This window comes from Pocillopora damicornis, chromosome 13 (genome assembly GCF_964200805.1).
Source record: "Pocillopora damicornis chromosome 13, jaPocDami1.2, whole genome shotgun sequence".
NCBI classification, from domain to species: domain Eukaryota; kingdom Metazoa; phylum Cnidaria; class Anthozoa; order Scleractinia; family Pocilloporidae; genus Pocillopora; species Pocillopora damicornis.
In genome coordinates this window covers 13,792,257-13,813,447 of record NC_142682.1, presented here as the reverse complement: position 1 = coordinate 13,813,447, position 21,191 = coordinate 13,792,257, and the positions used below count along the sequence as shown (strand labels likewise).

The following is a 21,191-nucleotide window of genomic DNA, read 5'->3' as shown; positions in this document are numbered from 1 at the left end:
AATTTCTGCCGTTTGGTCGAGGTTATTATGGAGGTCGAAGGTTAGTCATAAACTAAGCGTTGTACTTGAATGCGTAGTTCGTAGTTTGTGTAGGTTGTCCTTGGTACATATGAGCATATATTTAGCGTGTATTGAAAATATTGTATCTCATCAAACCAATTACGCTCTCCAATTTTAGTTCCGTATTAAGTTACATCGATAATGGATAACAAATTATGACATTGAAATTACCAACTCCAATATTGTCTAATGAAATGTCAAGACCCATACACCACAGAGCTGGATGTTCCATTGTGCTTTATTTTGCGTTAAAAAAATCTCGGTTTATCCACACGTGGAGTTTGCCTCTAAAGATCTTTATATCTTCATAGTTTAATCAGTAAGGTCGAACAAGTTAAAAGCTGTTTACTTCGCAAAGCGCAGAATTTACGGCTGACTCTGAATTTCCAATAAGTTACGGTTTATATTGTTCAAGTTAGACAATTTTCCGCATATAGAGGCCTTTGAAGATGTAACAATCAATGTTTTTCCAAGGCTGGCATGCAGTTTTCAAACTTTTCAGTTCAAGATACTAATGAGAAAAGTGAAATAAGTCAGCAGCTGTTTACATTGGTAATGTGAAGTATTTATCTACATTATCTGTTAAGAAATTACAATTTTTTTTACAAGCTGTTTACTTCGCAATGAGGATAATTTACGATTGACTCCTAATTGCCCATAAGTTACAGTTTATATTGTACAAGTTAGACAATTTTCCGCATACGCATTTGATGTAACAATCAATTTTTTTTCCAAGGCTGGCGTGCGATTTTCAAACTTTTCAGTTCAAGATACTAATGAAATAAGTGAAATAAGTGACCAGCTGTTTACAATTGTAATGTGAAGTATCAATCTACATTATTCTGTTAAGAAATTACATTTTTTCCCTGCATGATTCACGATTTGCCATGAACCGAAGTTAGTTACTTTCAATAATCTGAATAGCGCACAACCATAAGCAGCATTTCAAGAAGAAAAAATATTCCTTTCTTTTCTGGTTATGCTATATTTATTGTCGCGCATGTTTTCTTCTGCCAATTCGGTTAGTTATGCTCGTGCACCTCAGCCGTTAGTAACCCTACATGGAGATATTCTGTGACTATATTCTGTGCCTATATTCTGCGCTTATATTGTGCGACAACATTATGCGTTCTCAACATCGAAAAGTATGCCATTGGCCCCCTAGCGATGACATAACAGAAGAATACGTTAGCTGGCGGGCAAACTTGTGCCTTGAACATTCATATCTGATCCATAACAAAGAAACTATTTGTTTTGGATGTCAAAGTGCGCATTTGCTCTCCGACAAGGTGTTTCTTGTACCGTATGGTCGGTAACTGCGAAAGGCCTATTGAGCATATGTAATAACGTGACAAGCAGCTAAATGAACGTACTGGAACAACTGAAAAGGTGTTTTGATTAGGGAAGAGCGAAAATCTGTAAGAATTAAGCTGATATTCCAACGTAATCGCCGTTTTCTGGCTTTGGTATACCGACTTGATTTTTGGAACGCCGTCGAAAGTCTCTTATCTTTAAAGAACATCCCATCGCATAAGTCAAGCCACAAATAACCTGACAGTCACATTGTCAATATCTATCGATTTCTTTTCCGAGACATAAAGCTCGTGATCAGCCTCTAGAAGCGATGTTATAGCAGACTGCAGCAATATAAAGTACAATGTCATTAGTTTCTCGTGTGCGTGAAACAAGGAACACAAAAAGTATTGGTTTCTCCGAAAATTTAAACGTCAGACCTTTCAACGATTGTTCTTTTCCCACGCTCATCAAACAGTAATGGATAACATCTTTATTTGACAACTGAGCTCAATGTATTTACATAATATGTTCTGTCGAAATTGGTTTAGCTGTTTGCTGGAAACTGTCGCATATGAATTATATTAACGCCAAGCTTACCAAATTCGGTTTTTTTGTGCTGGAGAATCCTAACAAATTCGAAATTGAGGTTCGATTCTTCATGTGCGAATCAGGTAATCGTGTCAATTAAATAACTATTGAATTTAAAAAATTATCTATGCGATGACTAATCTCAAGATTTTCCTTCTTTGGGCAAATTATGACTCTTGGAGACACGTCGAAGTTGAATAAATAGCACTGTCATAAGTTGGTTTTTTTTTCCAGAGTCATCTAATTGATAATTTGAAAGTGTTTACGTTCTTTAGATATTGAGCTATGGATTGAGACTCTTGTCATAACATTTACCCCTGAGAGATACTTTGTCTCGAAAAATAGATAAAAAATATTTTCGTAGCTCGTGGTTTCTTGCGCTGAACTCACGTTTATCGATGGTTCAGGTGGTGTCTCTACTTCTGAGCACGAAACACTGAAAGGAAAAAGTAGTAATGAAACGAATTCATAGGGAGAGATATGGCGTATCGTTTCCGGTATTGTCCCTTAAAGGAAAACATGGAAACATGAAATTTTCAATAAGATTTTTGAAGGCAATTATTACAATTGAAATAAATTTCAAGTTTCCATGTTACATCGGATTAAGATGTTTTCCGTGGTGTTACTAACGTCATGGATTCAGTTGATTGTCTCTCGACAGCTGCCTTGGGCTTTGATCGCCTAATGAAGGCCTTTAGGATGTTTAACAAACCTTGACGATATTTTTCATTGAAAGTGAAATAAATACACGGATTCACCGAAGCATTTAGATATAGGATGAAATATACGGCAAAAACAAAACCTTCCATACCACAGGGCAATTTCCAGTCCCAAACGAAGTACACTAGGATAGCAAAAACGTTAATTGGGATAATGCAAACCATAAAAGCAAACAGAATTGCAAGGATGTTCCTCACCACCTTTGTGTCCTCTTTAAGCCTCTGGGACGTTATGCAATTAGAAAGACTTTTGCATCTTTTAATTCCTCCTCTTTTGAGATTCAGGATTATAACGGAGTAGAGCGACGTAAGTACGCATGTTGGAATAGCGGTTAGGAGCACCAGTAATATGACATAATAAATTTCCTGAGAGTTCTTCTGATCAAACTTGGGAGCCCAGCTCAACCTGCAGTATGATTTGTCATTGATTGTTATCACGCGAAAAGTATAGAAATAAACGGCGTGTAGACTCATGGAAACAAGCCATATTAACGGTATGATAACTTTGCAGAGTTTAGCCGGCTTTATGAGTGGTCTTCGCAAAGGGAACACAATTCCTCTGTATCTGTCGATGGCTATGACGACGAGACTTAAAATTGACACTGCCGTTGAAATATCTTGAAAGAAAGACACACTTTTACAGAGAAAAGAACCAAAATCTCCCTTAATCAACCAAATCTCAGGACCAAGTAATATTTCTGTGATTTGTCGAGGGACGGCTGAAACTGTTATTAATATATCTGAGACCGCCATGTTAGCGATGAGATAATTGGTAATGGTTTGCATCCGCTTGTTTCTCTTGATAATGGAGATCAGTAGAGAGTTCCCAAAGACTGAGAGAAGCAGGATGACACAGTAGGAGAATATTTTCAATCCTTTTGTTATGGAGCCATTGCTTTGATTTGACTGACAGCTGAAGCCATCCGATGTATCCGTGGTAATGGAGTCATTTATGCTCCAAAATGAATTACTTTTCAGTGTCGGTGACTCTGTAGTCACTTCCATTTGGAAATTCAGTTGAATTATGAATGATGTCGCGTTGCTCCTTTGGCTTTGCAAAATGTAATTTGTGACCATGCAAGGAGTTCTTCGTTCGACACGTTTTCAGGCTTTCGACATACAGTGCTAAACTTTAGGACGCAGGTTGTTCTGCTACCAGTAACTAAATCCCTTAAACTGGAGTTGTTTTTCTTTCAAAACAAAACCAAATCTCATCTATTCAACTGGCAATCGAACAGGGAAAGTATTAATACGGTAATCCTCAACCTGCATCTTCAATGCAACGCTGGACTGTGCTGCCCACAAGAAAAACTACCCATATTATACAGGAAATGATAATCCATTCCTTGTAATATTATTCCGAACGGATCGTTTAAGCGCACGCGTTGTTTATCATGCTCGAAGAATAAATCCTGATTTCAGTGTTAGATTTGTACTTCTGTTTCTGTTGGTATCATCTCGTGTAATTTACGCATATGGAATAAACATAGACTTATAGATGTTCGGCCATTTCGGGGAGTATAATGTTATTCACAAACGATAAACTTATTTGATTATGATACTATTGAAATATTGGGATGCATAATTTTCAAAAGTGACTCATTAAGACTGAGGTGCCAGATTGTTACTATGCTTTCGTCGTTGAGTGAGCACAATTTGGAGAACTCAGACTTTGAAGCATCTTCTTTTGTGTGTCTTGTCGAGCTGCTTTTCTACCGATTTCGTCATGATCCAGTGTAGCCGTTTTTCACTCTCTGGTATCACTGGACCGCAATGACGCCTATGCGAATACGCAAATACGTAAATTGTATGGTATTGCTTGCTGAGCCTCATCCGTTCGGAACTTTTCTTCCGATTTTACTTCAAAGAGATCGATTACAATGGGAAAGTACAAGGGGGGGAGGGCTTTAAGTTTTTTTTTTTTCATGAAATTTTCGTTAAATTATAGAATTAAACCGTAATGCTGTTATTGAAAGCGTCAATCAAGATTACATTGTATTCGAGCTTGTATTGTCTGAAAGTGGACAATGAGCTGAAAAGGCTCATTTTCTCTAAATTGAGGCCATTATTTACGATGATATTGAGTCTTTGCAATGTTGAAAACAAAATGGGTTGTCAGGACTACCCCTTCGTGTTGCTCGTATAAGGAAAAACCAGGGTCTGATACGCTCATTTCAGATTTTCTAGTTCGTTAGGTTCATTTCTCGTGATAGCTTGCAGGGTGTACTTTAGACCGTCATTTACCTTCACACACATCGCTTATGTTTATCCTTGGATAATCAGCGAGGCGCATATTAAACGGAGTGGTAAGGGCTTTCTTATTTGAGGAAATTAACACTTCATGAAATGAGGTCAAATTTTTCAAGTTCCGTGGTCACTTTAACTTTCGTTAGTGGGACCAAATTGCTTCTTTGTTCGTTAATTTCCACCTCGTTTACTCTTTTTTTTTTCGCAGTCTTGCCTCTGTCTAATCTTTCATCCGACAGTAATGCTATGATGGACGCTGTGATAAATATTTGGGTAGTTTGACAAATATTTAATCAGAAGGTTTGGCGCAATAGAACGATAATTTTGAGGAAGATTTCTTTACTTTTGACGTTGCATGCAGTGCTGGACTAATATTGTCCCAGTTTTCCGATCAAGCTTCTTTTTTCTAGTCCTCTTTAAGATTATTTTCTTCTTTTTTTGTTTGTATTATTTTTACGGTGGTTGCGTTATTAAAAAATCATTCCTTATTTAATGCAATTTCTCGTGAGTGTTAATTTCGCCCATTGTATTTAACTGAGAGCCCAGTTAATTTCCTGCAAAGTGTTTTTTTTTAATTGATGCTGTGTTTTTGTAGTCCAAATTGAACTGAACGATAGAGGACGCGTTTTTTCTCTTAAACCGCAGAGGAAAAGAGGTGATATACAAAGGTAAGATTGACTTGTGCTTTTCCTTAGAAGCTTCCGTTCCGCCTTTCAAAGGCCATTTTAGATGTTGAAGTGGATGGTTTTTTGTTATTTTTATTTTTATTTGAATTGTAATCTCTTTGTTTCTGGGTGTGGTGATCTATGTTAGCGAGTTCCACGTAAAGAAAGATATGGTCGGAGAACATAGATAGAAGTTGGCCACAGTGTGTATTTGGACGCCAAGATCTCATCAAATCTGGCTGTCGCCTTGAACTAATCGCGAATGTAATTTTAATAAGAACTTTCCTAGGATGCAGATTACGGATGTGTCCGAGTGCGACTGACGATTTTTAAAATAAATTTGCATATCAGCATGCAGAAGTTTCTTTCCACAATTGGCCAAAATCATGCTTAAACGAGTCATCATCTGGGGTTTAACCTGGCTTAATGTTAGTTCACATAAGATTCGTTTCAAAACGAGGACGCAGTTTTCGTTTACTTTGATTTTAAACGGAAAACGAAATTGTGACGTGTGTGTGTACGCTATTGCACAACAAGCGTTTGTATGATAAGACGAAATTGTTACATAACCATTTTCTGATCCAATTATTTACAGAGAGCTGAGGTGTATAGTCAGAGAAGTTGTTATGAATAAAAGTTTGTATGAAAAATATAACACCCGAGTTTTCAATATTGTGTGAAACGGAACTTCAGGAAACTAAGATGTTTTATGTATTAGAGAACACAATAAAACCGACTCGATTGAAATAAAAGGAGAAACCAAGCAAGAAGTTTAATTATCGTTTTCACAACTGGTAAATGCTGTGCTTTTTTAACCACAAAATCAACTTTCTGCAAGGACAATTTTAATTCTATGATGGTAGAACTGACGGCACAGCGAAGAAACGTAAAAAAAGTAAGAATTAAAAAAAATTAGAAAAAAAATATAAAATAACTTTGAAAGCCGGTTTTTAAGGAAAAATTAGCACAGCGCGGGAAAGACTTCCATTGCCAAGATTAATAGATCCAAAAAAAGATGTAGCTGTTTTATGATATTGGTCCTCCTTCTTCCTTTCTCTCGCTGGACGACGAAACTACCTTTTAGTCACTTATTTTCGCGCGAACTTAATTTGCGAAAATGGAACGGGCGTATTTCGCAGGACTAGTTTCGAAACTCATTTGGCAAAATTATTTACTTTGAAAGGAGCTAGATTTCGCTAAAAAATTTTAAAATTCAGTGGTACGAAAATAAGTAAAAGTAATGTACAGAGACCGAAATGATCTGTGATAGACGAAGTAAAGGTTTGCATTACCATGCAAATGTTACCAAGAGATTTTAAATTTGTCGTTTTCAAGCGGGAAAAAAATATTAGAAAGATCGATGATGATAACGGGAGGAAAAACAGTTGGAGTTGATTTAGGATTAGTGGGTTTGAGAAAACATTACAAAGGCAGCATGACGAGATCTTTATCGTTATGTTGGTGGTCGTGTGCTGCAGATGTATAGTGAGTTTAAGTTATGGGCCATCACAATTGCTAAAGCTGTTTCATTGTGTAAAGCCTCTCTTTTCCATTGTTTCCTTTTTTATTTTGTTGAAATGTTCTTTTTCCCCCGGTTCTATAGGCTAATGAAATGCCGAGGAAAACACCTGAGGGCCTGATAAAAGTATAACAATTAACAATCAACAATCAATATTTTTTTTTTCTTTTTTCGTTTTAGCTGCACTCGGAATACTGATGATGTTGCTATCTCTACGATCGAGATATGTTTTACTGGTCACTTAATGAAACGTTTCAGAAATTGACAAAGATATCTAAATTATTTTTTTGGGCAAGACCACTACAAAACACCTGCCTCGTATTGTAGATCCTTGATTATTGCGATGTGGTCGAATCGAAATCACCGATTAATTGTACTGGCGGCTTTTCATGATAATGATGGCGCTCTCCTGTGATATCTTGTCAAGAAATTCATTAAAACAAATCATGGAGTTACCTTTACATTTTGGTAATTTGAAGGCTGAGTTCCATATCCATTTAATAAAATTTTATTCACTTTTGTGCATTTACAGATTTTTATCATAGAGGATAGAAAATACACACCGAGAAATAGAAATAAAAGAAGAGCTTTGGGGTAAAAGAACTATTAAGTTTCCGAGTCAGCCTCCAGTCCAGTTAAGTTGCTTAAATAAGACAAACAAGGAGAGTAGAACTATGCCTAAACAAAATTATAATCATAATCATTATAACGATAGCGGGGAGGACAGGTAGATACCAAGACGAATGTTCTGTTCTGTGGTTCTGACAATAAATCTGAATATTATTCTCTTCGAGAAACTGAAGGAATTCAGGTTTTCTAAGTTTACTGGAATTTTTATTTTCCCAGAGATGCGTTGCATATTGGGGCAATTGCTTGTTTTCCAGAGTAATTATGCCCTTGACGAAGGGCTTACGCTCGAAATTTCAACTTCAGAATCTCTTTTTAGTGGCCATCTGATATCAAAAGTTTTACCATGGAGTCTGGATTGGCTATTGTAATATGCTCCTTCTATGAGAATGAAGAACGGAGCTTATCGTGATCAAGGTACTCACACTCTCTTTGGTAGGTTTACGGTGAAGTCGCTCGAAAGTCATCTCGCCCGAAGTCATGTCGCCCGAAACCAGAGTCATGTTGCCCGAAATTCATAGTCATGTCGCCCGAAATCCTAAGTCATGTAGCCCGAAATTTTATCGAGTGTTTAAACTTGAAGAAAAGTAACGTCTTAAGTAAATCGAAAGGAAGAAACTCGCATAATGTTGAATCGTGAAACTGGTCGTTCATTTCGCTGTCGTTTGATATCAGAGATAGTAATCCTAAAATAGAACACGAAAAAAAAAAAAAATCAGTTACAGTATGGTTCTAACTGTTGTTGTTTTATGTGGAAGCATTCTGTTTCGAACGAAGGTTCACATCACCACGATTGGAACATTGGAAAACGCCGCCATCTTGAATACAGCATGTGCGCAAGAATCATCACATGGTTGCCAAGCAAGATTGTGACGTTGCGGTAAATTCAGACACGCATTAATACAAACATATTTATTGCTAGCAACTAAACCTAATTACACGCGAGGACGTGTGGGTTGTCCAAGTGACACCCGGCCTTTGAAAACAAATTCAAATGCTAACTTAAGGTAAGTTCGTTATAATAAAACACTTATTACATATCTGATTTTTTTTTATCGTGAGAAAATAAACTATTCCTTTTAAACTAGAATAATAATAATAATAATAATAATAATAATAATAATAATAATAATAACTGACATTGACATTACATCGGAAAGTGCGCAAGCCAGAATTTAAGTAGTAACTCTTTATCAGTTTGAACTATTATTTTTAGATAGTTTTTATTTCTTTATCAACTTTTTGATGCTTTTTATAATTGTTATTAGTAGTCTTTAGATAGTCATTTTACGACAATTATCTTTCGTACACAAGAAGAATGTACAATAGGGTATATATTTTAATATTCATATTCTTGAATCTGTAAAAAGTCTATTTTTTTTAAATCTATGAATAAAGTTTTATTGTTGTTTAAAAAAAAAAATAATAATAGTAATAATAATAATAGTAATAATAATCCATGTGCTAAGTGAGAGCATGCTTTAAGGAGTCGCCTACTTGAAATTTTACTCGCTGTGTAATCCTCCTAGTAGCCAAAGACTCTTGCTTGAAGTGCGCGACATTTTTTACGCTGGATCCTTTGCAGTTTTCTGGCGTTGACGAGTCGAACTTGGACGGTGCACACAGAGGTCTCTCGGTGGAGCAGCTGAATCAGTAGGTAGAAAGGTAGATACACTGGAGAAAGATCTGCAAAGCAAAAATAAAACCGCATTTTTATCGTAAACTCGTTTATGGGAAAAAACGTTCAAGATAAGACTCAGGCTAGAAAGGTCAAGTTCTTGGTTAAGAATAAATTTATTTCAGGGACAAACAGTGGACTTAAAATTTCCGTACCTTGGGCGAAGTCGGTTCTTGTGCTCTCAGCAGCGGGGACCTGGTCACCTGGGTTCGATGCCGCAAGAGAACATGCAACGCACAACGAATCTGTTCTTCCTCTGATTATTGCCAAACGGTAGATGGCTTGGTCGATACCAGTCCCGCAGATACGATGCTGCCAAAAGCCGCAATTGTCGCACTGAAGGGCTTGATGGCGTGGTCGAACTTCATTTCCGCACTCGTTACAGGGATGAAAGCTCACTGTATAATCTTTTTGCGTACGTATAACGATCTCGTGTTTCAGCTTGCTGATTATCTCGGAATAAGGTGGCTGTTATTAATTTACCCTCTTTATGTATAATTAGCCGGAACAAAATTTACATTCGACCGACCGAGGAAACAAGGAGCAAGTGAACAAGTCGCGATAATTTAAGCCGCGTCTGATCCCAAGGGGAATGATACTAACTCGCTTTGTTCGCGTGGTTAACAATAACCAGAAAAAAAAAAAAAAAAAAAAAAACGCTGTGAAAGTTTCATGTTGTTTTTTATACGATAAATAAAACTAAGAGAACGATGTATTTTTCTGATATGTGTGAAAAATTCTGATAACTGAAAGTTCCGCTTATAATTACTAGAATCTGTACTGTAGAATGAGCAGTTTAGTTCGTAACAACGAACAACGCTGAAATGAACAGTGATATTTGAGTCTTTGGTTTACTTCATATTTGCATAGGTTAGCGGACGAAAACATTTTACGAGTCAGAATTTTACGAGTTTATTCCTTGCCATCGTTACTTTTCTTCAAGATTAAACTCGATAAAATTTCGGGCAACATGACTCAGGATTTCGGGCGACATGACTATGAATTTCGGGCAACATGACTCTGGTTCCGGGCGACATGACTTCGAGCGAGATGAGTTTCGGACGACTTGACCGGTTACCTCTTTGGTATGCTCTATGCCTATTTCCGTGAAATCGCCCACAGGTATTTAAAGGGATGTCAAGCGTTAGTAAAAGTTCTTTCTCCTTCTTGCTCGATTTTTCCCCGTGAGTCTTCCGAGATGGAAAGCATGGAAACAACTTTAATTTCCGACGCCGTCGCTTTCCCTTAAAAACATTAACAGGTGGCCCACACCATCGGTTACTTAGAAAAGTTCATTATTTACAATTTACATATCGCCCTTTTTAAGTTCTGTCATTTAATTTAGACCGTCAACTCCAACGAAAAAATTATTTTATCGTTTAAGAGTATTTGTTGAGGTTGGATTATCGAGCTTTCGAAAGTCACCTCGAAGTTATATGTAGATCCTCTGCAACATAGGCTAAATGAAATACAGTCTGAAATTCGTCAACAATCACTCCGCCGCCGACGTTAATGCATTGGTAAAATTAGAAATAAATAGGTAAACGATTAATTATTAATTTCATGTGGGGGTTTTCACTTATTTTTCTTTTGTCATATTGGTGTTTCCATCTAGTTACGAGGGCTACCAACGGATTCAAATAAGATGTAAATGGGCCACAAACATTAGCATAACTGAATGTTTTCTGCATTTCTTGAAGCAATGATGGAACCGAAACTTCCGAATCTTGCAGACTGTTGACAAGCGAAATTCTAGTTATTCTATCCGCCGCGGAATATTCATGATTGCTTTTTTTTATTGTTTTGTTTACATTTGAAGCTTCTGACCTTGATCGTGTGCTTGCTTGCCATAAGCTATCTCCACAAAGGTGGACAAGTTTAAATAAGTTGTACTATGGGTTTTTGAGACAATTTTCTCTGTAACTATTATGTCAAGGTTGGAGACATGGTTTTTTTTCAATTATGTCTGATTTAGAAGTTCTCGTAAAGAGGAGTTTTGGTTAAGCTGTCATGAGAGGACATTCGATTCTGGAAAAGGTATCCAGTTTTATCTTTCCTCAAACCAGTCAAAAGCTGGGCAAAATTTAAAGCTCCAGAAGTACTTCGAAGGAACGACTTAGTAAGGCGGAACGTGGAAGGGCAAAGAATTATTTCCGTCACCCACACCCTCCCAGGATCGTCTACGTAGTCAAACATGCAATTACCCGAGGACAGCGCAAAAACCTCTCGCAAAGCGTGGTCTGCTCAGCTCTCCCCCATAAAAGCCTGTAATAACCAAAACTAGTTCAATGAAAAATGAAAGAGTGTTAATCCGTAGATTCCCGGTTTGCGTAGCGTTGCAAGACTATAAAATGACCTTCACTTTTGGTGTTGTTGTTTTCTGCCTGAAAGACTTGACAGGATCAAAAGTTATGACATAACATTTATCTTCCTTTATAAACACTGACAAGTGATATATTCCTCTCATCTCTTAAACGGTCATCACGAGCTATTTTACATGTCATCCCTTTGAAAATCCGCCTTCCGAACTTTCATGTCAGACAAGGAGTTATATTGATTGAATTGTTGATCATGTTTGGTCTAGGGCTTAAGCAATTAATGAGGAAATGTTTTAAAAAACGTTTTCGGGTTAAAATCTGCCCAGAACGTCCAAAAAATACTATGTTTTATCTTGAACATAGTTTAAACAGATAACAGTTATTCCTTCAGCCTTATCACTAGTATGCTGCATAAGTATTTCCTTTACAGCATCTATAATTATAAAAGGTATAAAATTAAAAATCTTTATTTTTGATATATATTCAATTTGTGTTAAAATACAGAAGTAATCATTTCTTATCAGAAAGCTTTGAGGGAACCGAACTTTCCAAATTGATTGTAACTTTCCACACAAACATGAACCGGTGACCTTCACTTACAGCTGCTTTTAACACGGTCATATTTTACACAGTTTTACATATTGCTTTTCTCAACTAGTATCTAGAACACCGTCAACGTGGACAAGAAAGCTGTTTTGTTTTTCTTTAGTGTACCATTCAGAGCAATCTTTTAATTAAACAGAAAAATTGTGCTTCACCGTTTCCTCTTTTCTGATCATTGTTTGGGCAACTTTCATGCTGAAAATCAAAGAAAACAGCTTGTTTTTCCTACAGAATCTTTGTGTCACTTCGACAGAAATCCCATCTTCGTTCTCGATCGCGGTGTAAGTTTATTTCCCCCAAATCACCCCTTTCCTGCTATCAAAATTGGATTGAGGGTTGAAACGAAGATCTTCCTTTCCGGTTTCGCTCTAGAACGGTCCTCAAAACTGAAAGTTTCGACTCATAATAAACATTGTTTGTAAATGCTAATAGCTCCGTTTACACATCAAATAACAAGTTCAGGAAGATGTTTTTCGTCCTGTCACGAGCGTGATAAAATTAACCGGTAATATAGACAAGGAAGTCGCCAATTTTAACTCTTTAAACCCTAAGAGTGACCAGGGAAGAAACCTTTTGATTGGCAAACAAATTCTCCTTGTCAGCACCTTAGGAAATTTATAAATAACAGTGTGGAGAATATGCATACTTAGGTTAGGATGTAAAGGGTTAAGGGTATCGGTTAATTAAGCAAATACGTGTTTCTTCTTCCAAACAAAAGAACACAAAACAAAAGGAATGAAAATGAAACACATGATCTATTTCATCTTTTTTCCCGCTTGTATGAAGTATGCGACTTCCCTTTAAGATTATCCTTAAATAGAAAATGCGTAACTCCAAATCTCCATTTTCTGTGCCGTTTAACTCTTAGAGAGAATTGTGAGCGTTAATTTCGCCCAGTGTCTTTAAATGAAAGCCCAGTTAATTTCCTACAGAGTGTTTTTTTTTCATTAATGCTATGTTCCTGTGGTCCAAATTTAACTGAACGATAGAAGACTTGTTTCATGGTTTTTTTCTGAAACCGCGGAGAAATAGAGGTGATATACAGGGGTAAGATTTACCTGTGCTCTTCCTTAGAAGCTTCTGTTCCTCCTTTTCAAAGGCCATTTTAGGTATTGACGTGGATGGTATTTTTGCTGTTTTTGTGTTTTATTTGAATTGCAATCTATTTTGTTCCTGGGTGTGGTGATGAATGCTAATGAGTTCCACGTAAAGAAAGATGTGATCGGAGAACAAGAATTGAAGTTGGCCACAGCGTGTATTTGGACGCCAAGGTGTCACCAAATCGTGCTGTCGCCTTGAACTAATAGCGAATGTAATCTTAGTAAAAACTTTCCAAGGATGCAGATCATAGTTGTTTCCGAGTGCAACTGACGATTTTTCATTGAATTTGCATATCAGCATGAAGAAGTTTCTTTCCACAACTGGCCAAAATCATGCTTAAACGAGTCATCATATGGGATAAAACCTGGCTTGAAGTCAGTTCAACACTAGATTCGTTTCCAAACGAGGACGCAGTTTTCGTTTACTTTGATTTTAAACGGAAAACGAAATTATGATGTGTGTGTATGCTATTGCATAACAAACTTTTGTATGATAAGAAGAAATTTTTTATATAACCATTTTTCTGATCCAGTTATTTACAAAGAGCTGAGATGTATGATCTGAGCAGTAGATATGAATAAAAACTTGTATGAAAAATATTACACCTGGGTTTTCAATTTTGTGTGAAACGGAACTTCAGGAAACGAATAATGTTTTATGCATTAGAGACTACAAAAAAACTGACTCGGTTGAAATGGGAGGAGAAACCAAGCAAGAAGTTTAATTGTCATTTTCACAAGTAGTAAATGCTGTGCTGTTATAACCACAAAATCAACTTTCTGTGAAGAAGATTTTAATTTTATGACGGTAGAACTGACGGCACAACGTGAAACGGAAGAAAAAATAAGAATTACAAAAATTGGAAAGAAAAAATACGAAATAACCTTGAAAGCCGGATTTTAAGGAAAAATTTGTGTAGCGCTGGAAAGACTTCCATCGCCAAGATTAATAGATCCAAAAAAAGATGTTCATGTTTATTATATTGGTACTCCTTCTTCTTTTCTCTCGCCGGGCGACGAAACTACCTTTTAGTCACTTATTTTCGCGTGAACTTAATTTGCGAAAATGGAACGGGCATATTTCGCAGGACTTTAATTTCGCAACTCATTTTGCAAAAATATTTACTTTGAAAGGAACTAAATTTCGCAAAGAATCTGCATTACTGATCTGCATTATCAAACAGTTACTAGCACTGAATTGATTTTCTCAAACAACAGTTTTCAATGACACTGAACAAGAGAACATGACACCGTCTGTTTGCACTTACAGCTGATAAAGGTTATTGTCAATTTCTTCAAAGGGATCCTCGAATGGAAGAGCAGCATATCGTTAATACCCCAGTAGTTAGCTTTCTCCCAACTTTTGGCAACATAGCGCTTTCCCTTACTCCTAGTCAAGTGTATTCAATTTTGCGTGGTTGATTTTTGCGAAAACCTTTTTACGTGGGTCTCTTATTTCACGATTTTTTGACAACCTCGAAGATCGCGAAAATTCAGCGGTAGGAAAATAAGTAACAATAATATACATAGACCGAAATGATCTGTGGTAGACAAAGAAAAGGTTTGCATTAACATTCAGATGTTACCATGAGACCTTAAACTTATCGTTTTCAAGCTGGAAAAAATATTAAAAAGATCAATGGTGATAAGGGGGCCGGAAGAAAAACAGTTGGAGTTGATTTAGGATTAGTGGGTTTGAGAAAACATTACAAAGGCAGCATGACGAGATCTTTATCGTTATGTTGGTGGCCGTGTGCTGCAGATGTATAGTGAGTTTAAGTTATGGGCCATCACAATTGCTAAAGCTGTTTCATTGTGTAAAGCCTTTCTTTTCCATTGTTTCCTTTTTTATTTTGTTGAAATGTTCTTTCCTCCGGTTCTATAGGCTAATGAAATGCTGAGGAAAACACCTGGTGAAAGTGTAACAAATAAAAATCATATTCTGTATATATATCTTTTACCCTTCTTTTAGTTTTGTTCCTTTCTTTCTTTCTTTTTTTTTTTTTTTTCGTTATAGCTGCGTTCGGAATACTGATAATGTTGCTATCTCTACGATCGACATATGTTTTTCAGAAAATGTCAAAGATAGTTATTTCATTTTTTGGGGCAAGTCCACTAAGCACCTGCCTCGTATCGTAGATCCTTGATTATTGCGATGTGGTCGAATCGAAATCACCGATTAATTGTACTGGCGGCTTTTCATGATAATGATGGCGCTCTCCTGTGATATCTTGTCAAGAAATTCATTAAAACAAATTACGGAGTTACCTTTACATTTAGATAATTTGAAGTCTGAGTTCCATATCCATATAATAACATTAATACTTTATTCACTTTTGTGCATTTACAGATTTTTATCATAGAAGATAGAAAATACACACCAAGAAATAGAAATAAAAGAAGAACCATTGGGTAAAAGAACTATCAAGTTTCCGAGTCAACAAGTTTCTGAGTCTCATTTAAGTTGCTTAAATGAGACAAACAGGGAGAGCAGAACTATGCTTAAACAAAATTATAATGATGATTATAAAAACGATAAGGGGGGAAAGGTAGGTACCAAGACGAATGCTCGGATTGCTGTTCTGACAATAAATCTTAATATTACTGTCTTTGAGAAACTGAAGGCATTTAGGTATTTTAAGTCTGCTGGAATTTTTATTTTCCCAGAGATTAGTTGCATATTGAGTATTTGTTTGTTTTCCAGAGTAGTTTTGCCCTTGACGAAGGGCTAATCCTTGAAATGTCAACTTCAGAATCTCTTTTCCGTGGCCATATGACATTGGCAACTCAGTTGATAAACAAAGTTTTCAATACAGGAAAGACAAGAAACTTATATTCGCTTTCCAATTTTAGAAGTCTTCTGTAATTTAGAGCTGCAATTTGAGTGTTTAGATGACTGCATCGAATTACAGCCTTTGAGCTGAAAAAAAAATCTACTCCTTCTGAACAGTTTTACTTTACTATACATTACGAGAACGAGAGGCAACCCAAAACGATTACTTTCTTCTTTCTTAATTTTTTAAGCTTAGGTCACAGTATATATTTGGTAAAAAATATGGAAACGAAACACAAAAATAATTGTTTTGGGGGAAATACTAGACAAATAGGGAATTAAAACTATCTCTGAAACTAGTAAAAATTAGATATCAAAAGTTTTACTATGGAGTCTGGATTAGCCAATGGAATAGACTCTGTCTATGAGAATGAAGAATGGAATTTATCATGATCAAGGTACTGACACTCTCTTTGGTATGCTCTATGCCTATTTCCGTAAACTGACCCTCAAATGTCGGAAGGGATGCGAAGCTTTAATAGTAGTTCTTTCTTCTTCATGTCCAATTTTATCCCCGTGAGTCTTCCGGGATGGAAAGAACTTTAATTTCCGACGTCATCGCTTCCCCTTAAAAACATTAACAGGTGGCCTACACCACCAGTTTTTAAAAAAAAGTTCATAATTCACAAGTTACGCATCGGCTTTTTTAAGTTCTTTCATTTAGACCGTCAACTCCGAAGAAAATTATCTTATCGTTTAAGAGTATTTGTTAAGATGGGATTACCGAACTTTCGAAAGTCACTTCGAAGTTATATTTGGATCCTCTGGAACAAAGGCCAAATGAAATTCAGTCTGAAATTCGTCAACAATCACTCCGCCGCCGATGTTAATGCATTTGTAAAATTAGAAATGGATAGATTAACAAATGATTATTAATTTCCAAAAGGGTTTTGCGCGAATTTTTCTTTTGTCACATTGCTGTTTCCATCTAGTTACGAGGGTTACCAACGAATGCAGATAAAATGTAAATGAGCTACACATATTAGCATAACTGAACATTTTCTGGATTTCTTGAAGTAATGGTAGAACCGAAACTTCCGACCTAATCGATAGCTCTTGTAGAATGTCGAAAAGCGAAATTCTAGTGATCGTGTCCGCCGCGGCTGATTCAGGATTGATTCTTTTTTTCAATCATGTTTTGTTCACCTTTGAAGCTTCTGACCTTGACAGCGTGCGTGCTTGCCATGAGCTATCTCCACACAGGTGGACAAGTTTAAATAATTTTTAATATGGGTTTTTGAGACAATTTTTTCTGTAACTATTATGTCAAGGTTGGAGACATGGTTTTTTTTCTTATTATGTCTGATTTAGAAGTTCGCGTAAAGAGGAGTTTTGGTTAAGCTGTTATGCCGAGGACATTCGATTCTGGAAAATGTCTCCAGTTTTATCTTTCCTCAAACTAGTCAAAAGCCGGGCTAAAGTTAAAGCTCCAGAAGTAGTTGGAAAAAACGACTTAATAAGGCGGAACGTGAAAGGACAAGGAATTATTTCCATCACCCACACTCTCTAAGGATCGTCGTCGTAGTCAAACATGCAATTACGTGAGATCAGCGCAAAATCTCACGCACAGCGTGGGTTGCTCAGCTCTCCCCCATAAAAGCCTGTAATAACCAAAACTAGTTCAATGAAAAATAAAAGAGTGTTAATCCGTAGATTCCCGGTTTGCGTAACGTTATAAGACTGCAAAATGACCTTCACTCTTGGTGTTGCTGTTTTCTTCCTGGAAGACTTGACAAGATCAAAAGTTATGACGTAACATTTGTCTTCCTTCTCATTTCCTAAACGGTCATTACTAGCAATTTTACACATCATCCTTGTGAAAATCCGTCTTTAGAACTCTCATGTCAGACAAGGAGACCATATATTGATTGATTTTTTGATCATGTTTGGTCTAGGGGTCAAACAATTAATGGGGAAATGTTTTAAAAAAACGTTTTTGGGTTAAAATCTGCCCAGAACTTCCAAACATATATTTTATCTTGAAAATACTTTTAACTGACAACAGTTATTCCGCCAGCCATATCACTTGTCTACCGCACAAGTATTTCCTTTATATCACCCATAATTATGAAAGGCATAAAATTAAAATTATTTATTTTTATTATTATTTTTTTTAATTTGTGTTAAAATACAGCAGCAATCATTTCCTATCAGAAAGCTTTGAGGGAACCGAACTTTCCAAATTGTTTGTAACTTTCCACACAAACATGAACCGGTGACCCTGACCTACAGTTGCTTTTAACACAAAGAAAACAGCGTGTTTTTCCTACAGAATCTTTGTGTCACTTCGACAGAAATTCCATCTTCGTTCTCGATCGCGGAGTAAGTTTTTCCTCCAAATCATCCCTTGCCTGCTAGCAAAATTAGATTACGGGTTGAAAAAAATATCATCTTTTTCCGGTTTCGCTCTAGAACGGTCCTCAAAACTGAAAGTTTCGATTCATAATCAACATTGTTTGTAATTATCAATAGCTCCTTTCGCATCTAATTACAAGTTCAGAAAGATGTTTTTCATCATGTTACGAGCATGAGAAAAATAAACCGATAAGAACACAAACAAAAGCAATGAAAATGAAGCACATGATGTACATCATATTTTCTCCCGGTTATATGCAGTATGCGACTTCCCTTTAAGATTATCCTTAAATAGATAATGAGTAACTCCAAATCTCCATTTTCCGTGACGTTTAACTCTTAGAGGGAATTGTATTTTTATCATTTGATTCTTTTAACACAAGTATAACAGACATTTTTTTCTGTCAGAAAACAAAAGTGAACAGAAAGTTTCGAAACAACCAACTTCTCTAACACTTTTAAACTAGTGATCGATACCATCAGTTATTAAAAGAGTCGTTATTTGCATATTTATGTATCAGCCCTATGAATATCATTCACTGAAACCGTGAATTCGAACAAAAGTGTTCTTATTTTTTGTGAAAATTGTTTACTGCTGAACTTGTCAAAGTGATGTCGAAATAAGAAATGAGTACCTCTGTACCCCAGCTCTTGAAAAATTCAGTTCGTCATTTGACAACATTTACCGGTCTTCGGTGTGAATCCACGTACGAAAGGATAAAATGAATTATTTCTAGGAGTCTGCAGTTATCTGTCGTTGGTCACATTGAAGTTTCGATCAAATTCCGTGAGTTTTTCTTCTTTTTTCTGTTCTTTTTGCAACTGAACGAGAGAGAGACTTGGCGGAAGATTTTCAGAAAACTCTGTCGATATTTGTCGTTGAAAATATAATAAATGAAAGGATTTACTAATGCATGCAAATAAAATATTAAATGGACTACAAAGACGAAAACCTTCATATTACAAGGTATTTTGAAATCCCAGACGAAATGAAACATGAAAGCCACTACGATGAACGGGTTGGTAGATACACAAAAGGCAATAAGTATTGCAATAATGTTCCTCACAACTTTTATGTCCTCCTGTAGCCTTCGAGCTGCCATGCTATTTGAAGAACCCTGACATGTTGCAATTGCGTTTCTTTTAAGACTGAATATGATAGCAGAGTACAGTGATATGACGATACATTCAGGAATAGCTATAACGCAAATGAATACTATCATAAAAAATATTTTTTGACTTTTCTTAAAATCTAATTTAGGACCCCAGCTCAACTGATTGCAATATGTTTTGTCATCAGTTGTGGTTGTGCCATAAATGTAGAAGTAAGGTGCGTGAAGACTCATCGAAAAGAGCCATATCAACGGTATGACAACTTTGTAGAGTTTAGCCGGCTTTATGAATGGTTTTCGCAATGGAAACACAATTCCTCTGTATCTGTCGATTGCTATGACGACGAGACTCAAAATTGACACTGCTGTTGAAATATCTTGGAAGAAAGAAAGACTTTTGCAGAGAAACGAACCGAAGCTTCCGCTAATGAGCCATCTTCGAGGCCCAAACGATTCTTCTATTATTTGTCGTGGTGTTGCCAGAACTATTAATAATAAGTCAGATACCGCCATATTGGCGATCAGATAATTGGTTATTGTTTGCATCCGCTTGTTTCTCTTGATAATAAAGATAAGCAGGGAGTTCCCAAGAACTGAGAGAAACAGAACGACGCAATAAAATGACATCGTGACTGCCTTTGGAATTATGATCTCACTTGTGCTATTACCACAGTCAGATACGTACGATACTAGTGCTTCAGCTGCACTGCTTGTTGTAGTTTCGAATGAACTGTTTTCTCCCTCTAGCGATGCGCTTGTTACATTCATGACTATTCTCTTGAACTTGCAATTTGAATGTCGTGATTTTCAAGCGTTGTCTATTAAGAAAATCTCAGTGTGAGTGCTGAATATTCAAATTGAGTAATGACTCATGAATCGTCAGACCTTGGTCATGATCTGTTTTCATTTTCTTTAAGTTCTCCTGGTTCCGTGACAGCCCTTTGATCATTTAAAGACGTTGCTATGACACCTTGACGGTTGAAACCTCAAAACGGAAAACGGAATTTTGATGACTTTCGTAGCGTCGCCTTTTCGATTAGGTGGACTGTTGTGGTTTTAAAGATACTCTTAAATAAACGATCCCAAGATGATTCTTCGGATAATGGTTGAGAATTCAAATTAACCCAGAAAGGTTACAATTGGAAGAAAATAATCAAAATACACAAAAACACACACCCGCGCACGCCTACTTTGGGAGTAAATTTACATTTAGCGTGGTCGGTGTCTTTGTGTTTTAAATGTTTCTAAGGTGATTTTATCTAGATAATGACGATTGCTGTAAATTTGGTGCGATTGCATTTCCGTTGACATCGTCTTTCTTTTTTCTCAATTTATCTCCAAGTTTGTTAATAAATTAATTAATAAAAGGAGAAGCAATAGAAAAGACATTTTACACGGTGTCAGAAACAGGATCAAATATTATTAAACGTGTATGATGAGGCGATATAGAAAAACTACCCATTTAACAAAT

General features: G+C 36.4%; 2 protein-coding genes and 1 long non-coding RNA gene across 3 annotated transcripts; all 3 read right to left on the bottom strand.

Annotated features, from left to right (window-relative positions):
* Positions 1-1,826: 1,826 nt before the first annotated feature.
* Positions 1,827-5,562, bottom strand: LOC113678457 (cholecystokinin receptor-like). The gene is made up of 2 exons (XM_089191752.1): positions 2,862-5,562; positions 1,827-2,380 (listed from the first exon to the last, which is right to left on the bottom strand). Exons 1-2 carry the CDS (start codon positions 3,738-3,740, stop codon positions 2,348-2,350), a joined length of 912 nt encoding a protein of 303 aa, XP_089047878.1. The 5' UTR covers positions 3,741-5,562; the 3' UTR covers positions 1,827-2,347.
* Positions 5,563-12,176: 6,614 nt separating this feature from the next.
* On the bottom strand, positions 12,177-13,686 carry LOC149035596 (uncharacterized). Its single transcript, XR_016182363.1, has 2 exons — positions 13,379-13,686; positions 12,177-12,515 (listed from the first exon to the last, which is right to left on the bottom strand). It is a non-coding gene; the product is annotated as an uncharacterized LOC149035596 (long non-coding RNA).
* Positions 13,687-18,337: 4,651 nt separating this feature from the next.
* Positions 18,338-20,658, bottom strand: LOC113678458 (QRFP-like peptide receptor). The gene has a single exon (XM_027195337.2). The coding sequence runs from the start codon at positions 20,486-20,488 to the stop codon at positions 19,370-19,372; it is 1,119 nt and encodes a 372-aa protein (XP_027051138.2). The 5' UTR covers positions 20,489-20,658; the 3' UTR covers positions 18,338-19,369.
* Positions 20,659-21,191: the final 533 nt, after the last annotated feature.

What these genes read in the sequence shown, in the direction of transcription:
- LOC113678457 (XM_089191752.1), bottom strand. Translation starts at nt 3,740, where the DNA reads ATGGTCACAAATTACATTTTGCAAAGCCAAAGGAGCAACGCGACATCA. An exon ending in TTAAAGAGGACACAAAGGTG is followed by an intron (nt 2,381 to 2,861) that starts GTGAGGAACATC and finishes TTTTCCTTTCAG; the next exon opens with TGTTTCGTGCTCAGAAGTAG.
- LOC113678458 (XM_027195337.2), bottom strand. Translation starts at nt 20,488, where the DNA reads ATGAATGTAACAAGCGCATCGCTAGAGGGAGAAAACAGTTCATTCGAA.